The 13,745-nt window shown below is 37.2% G+C and overlaps 1 protein-coding gene across 1 annotated transcript in view; it reads left to right on the top strand.

Annotated features, from left to right (window-relative positions):
• CACHD1 (cache domain containing 1) overlaps positions 1-13,745 on the top strand; it is a 231,833-nt gene that overhangs the window by 87,515 nt on the left and 130,573 nt on the right. Inside the window, exon 2 of the mRNA XM_043461068.1 lies at positions 2,838-2,900. Within this exon, the coding sequence (XP_043317003.1) occupies positions 2,838-2,900 (63 nt within the window). The remainder of the gene's footprint in view (positions 1-2,837; positions 2,901-13,745) is intronic.

Below are 13,745 nucleotides of genomic sequence, written 5' to 3'. Positions count from 1 at the left end.
TTAGGAAAGACTATTACTATCCATTAATCTAGAGCATAATGGAAATTCACTGTATACCTTGAAATCCTGTGTTTACGACTTTTAACCTTGCACCAGACATGGCTGGCTGACCTGTTTAGCTGTGTTACTTGTCAAGTTTCTTCTGACTTTTCACTAACACCCCCACCCCTGTGGGGAAAGGAGAGGGGCAAAAAAGTGTGTGCTTGGTGATATCGCCAAGCTATTATTCTAGCAGGCCACCTTTCACTTCTTGGGGTGGTTAGAGGGTTGTGTAAAGTAAGTAGTTTGCAGGGTCACTACTGCTCATGTCTGTAACTTCTTTCTTTGAAAATTTTCTTTTACCCACCATATTTATTCGGTATCAAGAATATAGAAATGCTTACAAGCCATATAACGCTCTACATAAAGTATTGGCTGTCATTAGTAATAATTATCAAGATAATGAATGCATAAAACAGGGCCTGAACACAGCCTGGCAAACACTTCCATGCTTATATTCCTTATTACTACTGAGGAACTCACTTTTCTTTTAACAACAAAGAAGAGGGAAGGATCTGAGGTTCCTTACTAGGTGTGGCCATTGGTGATGTTGGCTTGAGCAAAGTGGATCTGATTTGCTTCCCAGGATGCGGGTTGCTTGATCAGTTCCAGTTCCTCTTGCAGGAACATCTTCCAGGATAGGACAGATAATGTATCCCCTGAAATTTCACTGCCAGAAATGAAATAAGAAATTGACCACACTCTTTCAGATCTAGAGACACTATATGAATTATGTTAATTTTTAATAAAAGTGTACTCTTGGTACCAAGCAGGTTGTAAAAATCAAATTATACAAAAACAGTATACATTGATCCAGTCTCTAAAAGCGTTGTTGTCTAGCTAACTAAGGTATTCTCCAGAAAACTGGAGCTGGAAGTCTGCAGATTCATAATCCCTTCTCCAAAACAAGATCTGTTTTAGAATTCAGGATCCTGACGTACCATGATGTCAAACACCCTGAGTGAGATCTAATGCAGAACCCTATAATCAGATGCATTAATACATCTGCATCATAAAGAATAAATCCCCACGCTAAGTGGTTTAATAAAGACTATAAATACAAGTTAGGATTTAATGCCAACAAGTTCAGATCGTGTCATATTTTGTTAGCAAATGTGTTATGCACACCTTTTGATTTTCAGGGACTTTTGAATTTTGGAATTACGCATAAGGGATTGTTGATCTGCGTTATATTTGGGTGTTAGCTCCTAACAGGAGTGCCTTTCATATGTGCTAAGATACCATGTAACAAGTCCTCATAAGACACTAGGGTGAGTAGCACCATTTTTTTTGGCGGGCGGCGGAGGGGAGGGGGGCTGGGTTCAAATTCCAACCATGAAGAGTGACTTTGGGAAGGTTATTTAATTTCCCAGGGTCTTAGTTTTTTGTCTTTGGATCTGCAGGAATTATTAAGATATGCACATGAGGTACAATGTACATTGCATTAGGCACCCTGTAAAATATGTGTCCATTTCCTCATCTATATAAGGAGATAGTAACGGTGCTTGTCACAGAGGTGTTTTATGAGTCCTAAACAGAGTAACCTGCTTTCCTATCAGCAGAGTTGTTCTTAGGGAAAAAAAAGACAATAAATATGAATGAATGAATGGCGCATTGAAAATTACGATATTCATCCTTAGAATTTTCCAGACTGTAATTCCATCCCATTCCGTCTCAATCCTTCCAAACTGCTTCCCCTTCCCCAGCGGCAGCCCCTATTCCACTCCTCCCCTAGCCCCAGCGCCTTGATCTTCCTTCTTTTGCACAGCACTTGATGAACTTAGCACTTGTCTTCCTCACCACAACCATGCAGGTATGTGAGACTGTCTGGGAAGCTGTCCCAGATGCTGACAAACCCTTGGCAGTGGGATAGAAAGGAAAAAGGGAAATTTTGGCTGACATCTCCAGATCTGACTGCTTGCTCATCTGGAGAGTTCCAGAGGTATCTTTAAAGTTTTAGGATAAATGATGAGGCTGCTGTACTTTTTCATTCCCCCCAGCCCCTAACAGATACATTTCTTGGGTTCTTTCTCTATTTTTTTTCTTTTTTAGTTGGTTATAGTTCGATCTCTTGTGATTGGTCAGTAAACGTGGGGTTCGGTAGAGTCGTAAGTCTGCAAGATGTAAATACCAGCAGTGGCTGCAGGAGTGGGTGTCAGCGAGGCAGAGACCAGGGGAAGAATGTGTGTGCTTGTGTGCTGCAGCTTGGGCTGGTGTCTTGGCATGGTTGTCATATTTCCTGGCATGTAAGGACTGGATCCTCTCTTAAGGCCACACATATTTGGCAAGCCCTATTATACTGCTTTTTCAAAGGGGTACTTGGGTAATGAAGGTGATAGATAATATTGGGTAGGTACCAGTTGGACAGGGACATGAGAGAATATGGAAAAAATCCTTTTTAAAGAGCTTTATTACATTAGATTGTAGTGTCTGTAAACAATTACTGCATTCAGGGAGATGCAGGGCTTAAATGAGAAACACAGCTTTGTCAGATTATACCAGTCGGATAAAATGGCATGGGCTCCGGAAATCTATAATTAAATGTATTTTTGAAAATGAAAAATATAGCGTAACATCTGGTTTATTTCACTACAGAAGTGCCTGGGTATTGCTTCCATCAGTGTGATTGACTCTGGCTGATATTTGGATTGCTCTGTGTAAAGTAACTATTTTAATTAAATTTTTTCTGCTTGATTCTCTTTGTGCTGTAAACAGATTATTCACACACATACATTCATATAGAAAATGGTTGCCTTATTTAGAAAATCTAATGTTTGCTCATTTTCTTTTCCTTGCAGCGGATATTCAACTCCTTTGTTTACACTGAGAAAATTTCAAATGGAGAAAGTGAAGTGCAGCAGGTAAGAAGTGACGGCACACTTGGCATTCTCTGTCTTTGGATTGCTTTTGGCTTCATGACTCTCTCCAATCTCCATGTGAGGTTGTCCGTTGCTCTTTATATATGATTTCATACACATCTTAAGCAAATGGTGACAACCTCCCACCTAGGTTCTTATAAGCAATTGGAATAATGGTTATAGGATGGTTTTCTGCTATTCATGCTATCCATTGAAAATACTATTTAGTTCCTTGTTATTTTTTTGGAAATTCCAAAACTCATATTTTAAAATACTAGAAATGATTTCATCTGCTATAGGGAAAAATGCTCAGGCTTTGGAATCAGACAAACCCCAGGTCAAAATCTGGTCTTTCTACTTATTTCATGACTCTCAGGAAGAAATTTAGCCTTTTGAGCTACAGTTTCTTAATCTTAAAATAGGTGGAGATATATCTGCTTGATGGGGTTGTGAGAATTAAACAAAGTAATGTCCAGTTAACTGAGAATAAGTGAAATGCGTTAGGTGGATGGCCTGATATAGAAGCAGCTCAGTGAATGTTGGCTTCTTTGTTCTTTTATTTTTCTTTCCTCTTCTTGTTGTCTTCCATTGCTGCTTTTCTCCCATCTTCTCAATGCTCTGTGGGGTCAAAAAGTTCTAAGGCCATATTCTATTCACTTTATTTATAGCTGGCTTCAAATGGACTGCTTCCTAAGCTAAAACATAGTGTTGGTGAACTTGGTCATAAATAATTGATCCGTGCTTGAAAAAAAAGGTGGTAAAGAGGATTCTGGGTTTTAATTTCAGCTAATCTACCAACCTCATTACACCATGTGACTCCCAACTAGTAATTTGAATCTAGATTGGAAACTTAAGTAAAAAACAGGACCAAGCTAAAAACCAGAGTGTAACAGAGTGTTTCCACAGAATAAAAAGATAACTATAGGAAAATATAAAATAATTTAAACTCCCTGAGTTGCTGCCTTTATCTTATTCATGTTGACTTGATCAGAACTTCAAAAGTGCTATGCAGAAGGACAAAGTTTTCAAGTGTCATTAAAGAGAAGTTATTTATAGGATAGTTATTTATTTATAATAAACTACTGTGGTTTCATCTTGAAGTTCAACATCTCCTGTTTATAGACATTCAAGACGTTTATTGGTTTCTGCAGGTTAAATTTAGACAACATGAGACATTAAGCATGTACCCCTTTTCTTAGCTTTAGATAATTTTAAAAACTAATGACCTGAAATTGTAGGGAATGTGGTTTGTTGTATCAAATCTTACCTTTATGATTCTGACTTATTTTTATTCTGGCAAACTGGAAAGTGCTTTAGGGTCATGAAAAGGGTTTTTATAGGAGAAGGTTTCTACACAAAGCATGTTCAAGGAGACTTACTGGGAGACTAAAAGCCATTTGATAAGGTTTTAAAGAAACTGATCCAAGGATATCAATTTTGTTGCCTTTCTTTAAGTAACAGATACAAGTTCTTCTTTTGGATGTTTTTTCTTGGCCGAGGGGGATGCCATAGGGCACTTGGGATCTTAGTTCCCGGACCAGGGATGGAACCTGTGCCCCCGGCATTGGAAGTGTGGAGTCTGAACCACTGTATCCCCAATGAAGTCCCTCTTTAGCTGTTTTTAAACATGAAAGTTGTTTCATTTTCTTGGAGTGATGTCCTTGCTTTTTAAAATCTAGCTGTGAACAAGTTTGGAAATCTTCTATAATAATTTTCAAAAATTATTAGCAGCTTATTTAGTGCACCTATAGAAGTATAGTGATTTCCATATATTATCACATGGGTTTTTCCATATAACCCTGAAGGAAAGATGCTATCGTAATCTTAGCTGAGGTAGACAAAACTCCAAAAGGTAGAATAAGTTAGCCACAGTCTCGTAACTACTAAGTAAGAGAACTGGTTTTCAAAATAAGTTTGACACTAAGTTATACCATCTATATTTTTATTTTAACTGGGTTTATTTTAAACTCTATTTTCTTACAAAACAGAAAGTGTTAGTTGCTCAGTCATGTCTGGCTCTTTGTGATCCCACGGACTGTAGCCATGGAATTCTCCAGGCAAGAATACTGGAGGGGGTTGCCATTCCCTTCTACAGGGGATCTTCCCGACCCAGGGACTGAACCCAGGTCTCCCGGGTTACAGGCAGATTCTTCACCTGCAGAGCCACCAGTGTGTGGTAGTCACCCAGCTGTGTCCGACTCTCTGTGACACCATGGACGGTAGCCCAGCAGGCTCCTCTGTCCATGGGATTCTCCAGGCAAGATTATTGGAGTGGGTTGCCATTCCCTTCTCCAGGGGATCTTCCCAACCCAGGGATCAAACCCGAGTCTCCTGCATTGCAGGCGGATTCTTTACTACCAGGGAAGCCTATAAAACAGAAGACTGCTAAACTGTCTTTAGTTGAAGAAGATAGATGAAAGAGACTCATCACCTCGTCATTTCTGTCTCCTCCCTTTTATTGTCAAATTTTCTTTCTTAAATATTGACCAGGAATGTACTTTTTAACTTTTCTTTAATTTCTCCAGTCTCTCTAGAAGAAACTTGGACAAAATAGATCTTATGCCACTTTCACATCCAATATTTGGAGATAATTATCATGTCATTATCGTTTAGCCTAAAACTGAAGATACCCAGGTCCTGAATAATTTTTTCTTCCATGACAAGGTTTCCAGACACTTTAAGCGAGTATCTGCTCTGCATTCAATATTATGATTCTCTCGTGGCTTGAATTGGACTAGAGTGATCCTCACTCTGAATTGAGAGAACCGAGAACTTCTGACATTTACTTGACTTGATTAATAACTGCCTAGGAACTCAGGGCCCTGTGATCCTGGACAATACTCAGGATGAAATCTTTAGGGAAATGCTTACCTCTGTGTTTCCTGTTCTGTCCCCCATCATGGTGGCTCACACTTTCATATATATTATCTCCTTGAAACTATAGAATAACTAGAGATGGAATTTAGCTATAACTAACCAAGTTCACGAAGGTCAGGGAGCCTAGTTGTTAAGTAACTGAGCTGACTTTTTAAAAATTGTGAAATATATCAAACATGTAGAGTATATAAAACATGTATGAGTAGAATACAAAAATACTGGATTAAAATGAACATCTCAACCTACAACCCATCTAAAGAAATAAAGCATTCCCGGTACTTTAGAAAGCACCCGTGTAACCTTCTCACCCAGGGATAATTCTGTCCTGATTTTTTGTTAACCATACCTTTGCTTGTGTGTGTCTGAAATATATATATACATCCCTAAATTCATTATTTGATTGTTTTTGTTCTTTATATACATCTCCAGTATATTATGTTCACATATCTTGCTACTTTACTATTATAATCCTTAAAATCACCTCTGTTGATATGTGTAACTAAGGAGCATTTATTTTCAATTATAAGCATTCCATTAAATGCAGCTTATGTATCTGTTTTTCTTTTGATGATGTTTGGGTTGTGTCTAGTGTTGATTTTTATTGTTGTTAGTCATATCTCCTGGTGCAAAATTTAAGTGGAACAATTCTTTGAGTTGCAGGAACATTATTATCCCTGACTTCTGCCAATTAAATGCTTTTCCGAGTACCCTGGGTCGAGGGAGAGACTGGCTCGGGTGGAGAATTCCTTCTCTAGAGTAGAATTGCTGGGTACCAGAGTGTTCAATGTGATTGGATAATGCAAAACTGCTCCCTCAGTGGTTACCATGGGTTACCTTTCTACAGACAGTGTACTGGAAATGTGCTGCTCTATACCATCTTCAGTACTTGGTGTTATTGAGTTTTAATCTTTTGCCAGTTTGAAATGTTGAGATTTTATCTAATGAGTTAATTTGTTTTACTCTGATTACTAACGAAGTTAAAATGACTGTTTACCATGTTTATGGTTCATTTTTTGTGTGTTTATTATTGTGTTGAATGTCTACTAATGTCCTTTGTCCATTTTTAAAATTGAGTTGTCTGTTTATTTTAGAAGTTTAAATATTCCACTCTTGTTCTAGATCAGCTCTATCCAAGAGAGACTTCTGAGATGATGGAGATGTTTCATACTGGTGCTAGTCAGGCAGCCACTAGCGCTTGTGGCTGCTGAGCACTTGAAATGTAGCAATAACTACTGAGTAATTAAATTTTAAATTTAAGGTAAATAGCCACATATGGCCAGTGATTACCACATTAGATTTCCTTGAAGATTTATGTTTCATAAATATAAATGTTCTCCCAATGTGTGGCTTTTCTTTTTACTTTCTTTACGATATCTTACATGGGCTTATGATATTCAATTCTTACAATTAAGAATTGAAGCTTTAATTTTAATAGTCAGTTTCTTAAGTCAATTTTTTTTTCTTTTTGGTCTCCAGTTATTGGGGTATTGTTAAATTCTACCCCAAAGACATAAAGACGTTCTCCTATCTTGTCTTCTAAAATTTTTGTCTTTCTCCTTTAAGACTTTTTGCCACCTGGAATTGCTTTTGATGTTGGATGTGAAGCGGCTATTCAATTTTTTTCCCACTGCCCCATGTGTATTGCCACGTGTTCTTACACTATCTGTTGAGCAATTGTCCCTTTTATTCTTTCTATTTGTTTTCAGTCATTTTTCATTAGTCAAATTTCCATGTATGTGTGAGTTTGATTTGGTTTCCTTTGGTGTATTTATCTATAATTGTGCCAGTACCACATATCTAGATGGCTAGCGTCATGTTTCTTAGAAGTTTAGATCATTTGCTCTTACATGTGAGTTTTAGAAACAGTATTGGCATTGCCATATAGAGCATATAGAGCAGTTTGGAGAGAATATCTTACTAATATGACTTGGTAAATACAGTGTCTCTTAGCATAGTTTTATAATTTTGTTCACAAAGGACAAATATCCATGCATGTGGGATTTATTTATAGACTTTTTGTTTGTTTAGGTTATCAGTGTACCTTTAAAAATTGTATTTTTTTTAACTGTTGCTTTTCAGTTCCATGCATATATTTTATGTCTAATTTTTTTAAGCTATCATATGAGTTCTAATGATTTATCTGTAGATTCCTTTGAGTTTTCTATGTAGATAATTTCTTTTCTGTGTCCTCCTACAATGACCTCCAGAAAAGTATATATGATAATTGTATATTGTGACCACCTATGATATATATTATTTTTATTTAGGTGTATTCCTATTTTATCACTTCTTCTTTGATCTATTTATTTATTTAAAAGTATGTTCTAAAATTACCAGATATCTGTAGAATCTTTCTATCAGTAATTTTCTAGCCATCTCTCTGTATTCCCTCATTGTACTGAGAGCATAGAGCTCTTTGGGTTATAGTTTTATGCACTGTCTCCTATCACAATTCTCCACTTGGCCAAGCCCTGAGGTTTTGTCTCTTAAGTGCCCGATGCCCCGTGTGATCATTAAACTGGAAGTTCCAGGTCTTCAGATTATGCATAATTCTCAGGATAAGAGCAGGTTCTGGCTCTGGCTTATATCCCAGATTTCTGCTCTCCTTCCCATCTTAGGACCGCTGAGTCTTTGGGGACTTCATGGTCCTAAGGTAGTTTCCGCTTTTATTTAAGACACTAACCTGGTGACTCAAATAGTAAAGAATCTGCAGTCTCCATCAGTGCAGCAGACCTGAGTTGGGAAGATCCCCTGGAGAAAGGAATGGCTACCCACTCCAGTATTCTTGTCTGGAGAATTCCATGGACAGAGGAGCCTGGTGGGCTACAGTCCAGGGGGTCACAGAGAGTCAGACACCACTGAGTGACTTAATGCTTTCAGTTTCAGGCTCTTAACAATTATAACAGCTCTTAATTGTAACAGTTCAACTGTTTCTAAGATTGGTTTAGTGAGCCAAAAACAGATTAGTTATTTGAAGTAGATTATTGACCTATGTCTGCTTAATTATAGCTCACAGTCTTTAGTTGGAAAGGAACCACTTTGCTATGCCTGTTTTCTTATGTTTCATAGTGTCTGGAATACTGACTTGCATTTTCTATCCATCATTTCTCCTTTGGGGTAATGAAAACTGGAGCCCCATGGGTTCTTTCTGTCTCTCTTTACTATCAAATCTTATTGAGAGTTGGATCTAACTTGTGCATACTATGTAATTTGGCAGTAAAGCCGACCTGGTAATATCTTTCTGGTTAGGGGAGCAAAATAATTAAAACTAATAAAAACCATTTTGTGGTTCTTGACTCTTACTACAAAACTCTCTTTGGTATATAGACTTTTCTTTGCTTTTTCTCATTATTTCTTTTAAATTAATCTTCTGAGTGTGGTTCTAAATTGCCTAACAATGTGTTTTAAATTTTTAATTAGTTCATTATGTAGTTTTACTGCCAAAAAGCTATAGCAACAGCCTCAGGAAAATAAAAATCCCAGGCACACATTCTCATGTGGATCACCTCCCATTGACTTCATTTTTGAATACTTTAAGAAATGAAGTTGTGTGAACACCTAAGGGCATTATATCAAACTGAACCTGCATCAAGAAAAATAAATTTTCCATCAAGTGCTCTGTAAGATAGCAAAATGTGCTCCACAAGACACAGAGCAGTGAAGAAAAAAACAAAAGGAGGAAAAGCTTCTTGGGCCACTTGATTGAATCACTTTACGAAAAACTACTTTGGATATGTTTGAAGAGTTTGCTCTAACTTTTTCTCAAGTGCTTAAGTAATTATTTATGTTAACAATTTTTTTAATGATCTGGCAAACATTTTCATAATTATTGCAGTATTTCATAAACTATTGATTTTTGGCTGCAGCTAATTTTTAGAAGGCCTCGGAATTCTTTTGAAATGTGCAAATTGTTAGGAAAACTGCATACTTACAGAGGAGATGTACCTGACTTTGGACCAAGGGCGTTCATCTAACAGTCTGCCTGTCTCTTCTATGGTGTTAGCTCTTCAGGATCACATACCTGTGTGCTCAATCACTTCAGCCATGCCCGACTCTTAATGACATCATGGACCATAGCCCACCAGGCTCCTCTGTCTGTGGGATTTTCCTGGCAAGAACACTGGAGTGGGTTGCCATGGCCTCCTCCAGGGGATCTTCCAGATCCAGGGATGGAACCCACGTCTCTTGCATTGCAGGCAGATTATTTACCACTAAGCCACCAGGGAACCCCAGGATCATATCCATTAACATACAAGCATACTGTTCTATCTTAAACACACATGCAAAAACCCCTTCTTTTGATTCCACCTCCCTCTTCAACTACTGTCCCATTTCTTTCTTCCCCTCTGAGGCACAGCCCATTACAAGAGATGTCTCTATTCCATATATCCAGCTCTCCCTTTCTCTCTAAAACCTTCTCTGGCCCCACCAGTCCCAAAACGCCACTCTCTTAGAGGTCACTGGTTACCTCCAATTTGCTAAATCCTGGGTCTTCACTGTATTAGCCATGAACAGTTAATCCTTTCCTTCTTCTTTCATAAACTTTCCTTACTTGGGCCTGCAGGTTACTCCACTTGCCTCCTTGCTCTTTCTTGGCACATTCCTGCCGTAGGGCCTTTGCACTGGTTCTGTTCCAACATGCAATCCCCATTGACCCTCGCTTCCTTCAAATCCTTTCTCAAGTGTCTCCTTCCAAAAGACCTGACCACCGTATTTATACTGCAGCCCACACTGCTCCCCAAGCTCCTGATTTTCTTTTAGTTTTTCTTTTATCACTTATCACTTTTTGATTTTTAGGGTCCTGGATTTATAAAACTAGTTTGGAAATTCCACCTCTGTTGCTTTTCAGAGTGTAGGTTTGGTGTTATTCCTTTCTTTGATGTTAGGTAGAAATCACTAGAGCACCATCTGGATCTGGAGTTAGTTTTTGATCATCCAGATTCATTAATAGCTCTAGGTTTGGGGGTTTTCTAGGGTTGGACTTTTTTTGTTGTTGTTTGTTTGTTTCTTCAGATTTTCTCTCATTTTGCATCAGTTTTGGTGAGCTGATTTTTTTTTCCTTCTGTCAATAAATTTCTCCCTTCCATCTAAGTTGTTATACTTATTGGCATAAAGATATTTATAATATTTTTATTATCCTTTTAATTTCTGTTGGCTAGAACAATAGAAAACGATCAAGAAAATAAAATACGGATTTTTTGAAAAAATCAATAAAATGGTTAAACTAGATGGCAGAGAGTGAGATAGTGAATGAGAGAGCAAATTAGTAATAATTTTTTAAAAGTTCAATTGAGCTTTTTTTGTTTTCTGTTTCATGGATTTATACTCTTTGTTATTTCCTTCCTTATATTATTGATTAATTTTTCTTTTTTCCTTCTTCTTAAATTGTAACTTTAGTTTTTCTTTTTTATACTTTTCTTTTTGTCAAATAGAATTTAAAGCTATAAACTTTCCTCTAAGCGCTACTTCAGTGACACCCCCACAAAATTGAACATGATATATTTTTACTGTCATTCAGTTTTAAAATATTTCCTGATTTCCCTTGTGATTTCTTCTTTGACCCATGGATTACTCTGAGGTATGTTGTCCACTTTCAAAACATTTGGGGTCTTCTTAGTAACAATTTTATTGTTACTGATTTCTAATTTAATTTCATTGTGGTCAAGGAATAGACTCTGTATGATTTCGGTCTTAATTTATTGTAACTTTGGTTTTGTGACCTAGTATAAAGGATCTATCTTGGGTGAATATACCATGTAAATTTGAAAAGAATGTACATTCTCCAGTTGTTGGTTGTTGTATTCTTTATATATATCCATTAGGTTAAGCTGGTTGTGGGGCTTTCTTAGTGGCCCAGTTTGCCTGCGATGCCAGAGACATGGGTTCTATCCCTGGGTAGGGAAGATCCTCTGAAGAAGGAAATTGCAACCCACTCCAGTATTCTTGCCTGGAGAATTCCATGGACAGAGGAGCCAAGCAGGCTTCAGTCCATGGGATCACAAAGAGTCGGACATGACTGAGCAACTAACTTTCACTTTCACTTTCAAGCTGGTTGATAGATCATTTATTTTATGGCTGATTTTTTTTTATATGGCTGATTTTTTTATTTGTATAATTTTATCATTACATGGGTTTGACCGCTGGGTCAGGAAGACACAGGAGATGCAGGATTAATCCCTGGGTCTGGAAGAGCCCCTAGAGAAGGAAATGGCAACCCACTCCAGTATTCTTGCCTGGAGAATTCCATGGACAGAGGAGCCAGGCAGGCTTCAGTCCATGGGATCACAAAGAGTCGGACATGACTGAGCAACTAACTTTCACTTTCACTTTCAAGCTGGTTGATAGATCATTTATTTTATGGCTGATTTTTTTTTATATGGCTGATTTTTTTATTTGTATAATTTTATCATTACATGGGTTTGAACGCTGGGTCAGGAAGACACAGGAGATGCAGGATTAATCCCTGGGTCTGGAAGAGCCCCTAGAGAAGGAAATGGCAACCCACTCCAGTATTCTTGCCTGGAGAATTCCATGGACAGAGGAGCCAGGCAGGCTTCAGTCCATGGGATCACAAAGAGTCGGACATGACTGAGCAACTAACTTTCACTTTCACTTTCAAGCTGGTTGATAGATCATTTATTTTATGGCTGATTTTTTTTTATATGGCTGATTTTTTTATTTGTATAATTTTATCATTACATGGGTTTGAGCTGGGTCAGGAAGGGAGATGCAGGAGGGTCTGGAAGAGCCCCTAGAGAAGGAAATGGCAACCCACTCCAGTATTCTTGCCTGGGAAATCCCATGGACAGAGGAGCCTGGCGGGCGACAATCCATGGAGTTCCAAAAGAGTCAGACACAACTTAGTGATTAAACAGTTTTATCATTTGCCGGGAGGAATGGTAATATTTTCAACTACAGTGGTGGAATATTGTATTTTTTCCTTTAATTCTGTGTATTTTTACCTTATATATGCTGAAGCTTGATCATTAGGCATGTAGACATTTAAGACTGTTAGGTCTTGATGACTGTTTATATAAATTGTGACATTTTGAAATGTCACTTTTGATCTGATAATGCTCTTTCCTTAAAGTGTATTTTACCTAATATTAACATAGATACTCCAGCTTTTATATGATTCCTATTTTTGCATGATGTGTATTTGTACTGGTATTTACTTTGTGTCTCTGTTGCTAAAAGTGTGTATATTATAGACAGAATATAGTTGAGATTTTCTTTCTTTCTTTCTTTAGTTCTGCTATTCTGACAATTTCTTTTAATGGGGAGTACTTAGTTAATATTATTTTGATTGTTGGATTTAGGTCAACTATTTTATTATTTTCTGTCCCCCCCCCCCCTTTTTTTCAGTTCTCTACCTTATTTTGGACTTTTGAATATTTTTTGAATTTTACTTTATTTTTAGCTATATTGCTTTTCATATTTTAAATATATGGAATAGAAATTTATTACAGCCTTTTTAGAGTTAATAATCTATCCCTCATGTATAACCTAAAACCCTCACAAACTTATAGGTTCATTTTTCTACTTTATACTAGAGTCATCATATTCTTATATCCACAAGTATTGCAAACTACACAAGGAAGTGTTATTGCTTTGGCTTTAAATTGTCATATGAATTTAGTAAATAAAGGAAAGACAAATCGCATATTTATCATTTCCAGTGCTATTCATTTTTTCCTAAACATACCAACTGATATTAAGCATAAAGACTTATAGTGCAGTATTCCTGGTTACAAATTGTATTAGTATTTATGTTTCATGATATTTTGTACTCAGAAAATGTCTCTATTTTGTCTTTTCTCTTAAAAGATGTTTTTGCTTGAGATTGAATTCCAGATTGACTGTTTTTGTTTTTGTTTTTTAATCTTTTTGCACTTTACTATTGTCCCATGCGTACTGGACTCCTTAGTTTCTGGTGAGGACTCAGTGCAAGCTGTTATCACTCTGTATGCA

The sequence above is a fragment of the Cervus canadensis genome, chromosome 2, assembly GCF_019320065.1.
Source record: "Cervus canadensis isolate Bull #8, Minnesota chromosome 2, ASM1932006v1, whole genome shotgun sequence".
Classification (NCBI taxonomy): domain Eukaryota; kingdom Metazoa; phylum Chordata; class Mammalia; order Artiodactyla; family Cervidae; genus Cervus; species Cervus canadensis.
The sequence above is the reverse complement of the archived record's forward strand: the minus strand, read 5'-3'. Positions and strand labels throughout refer to the sequence as shown.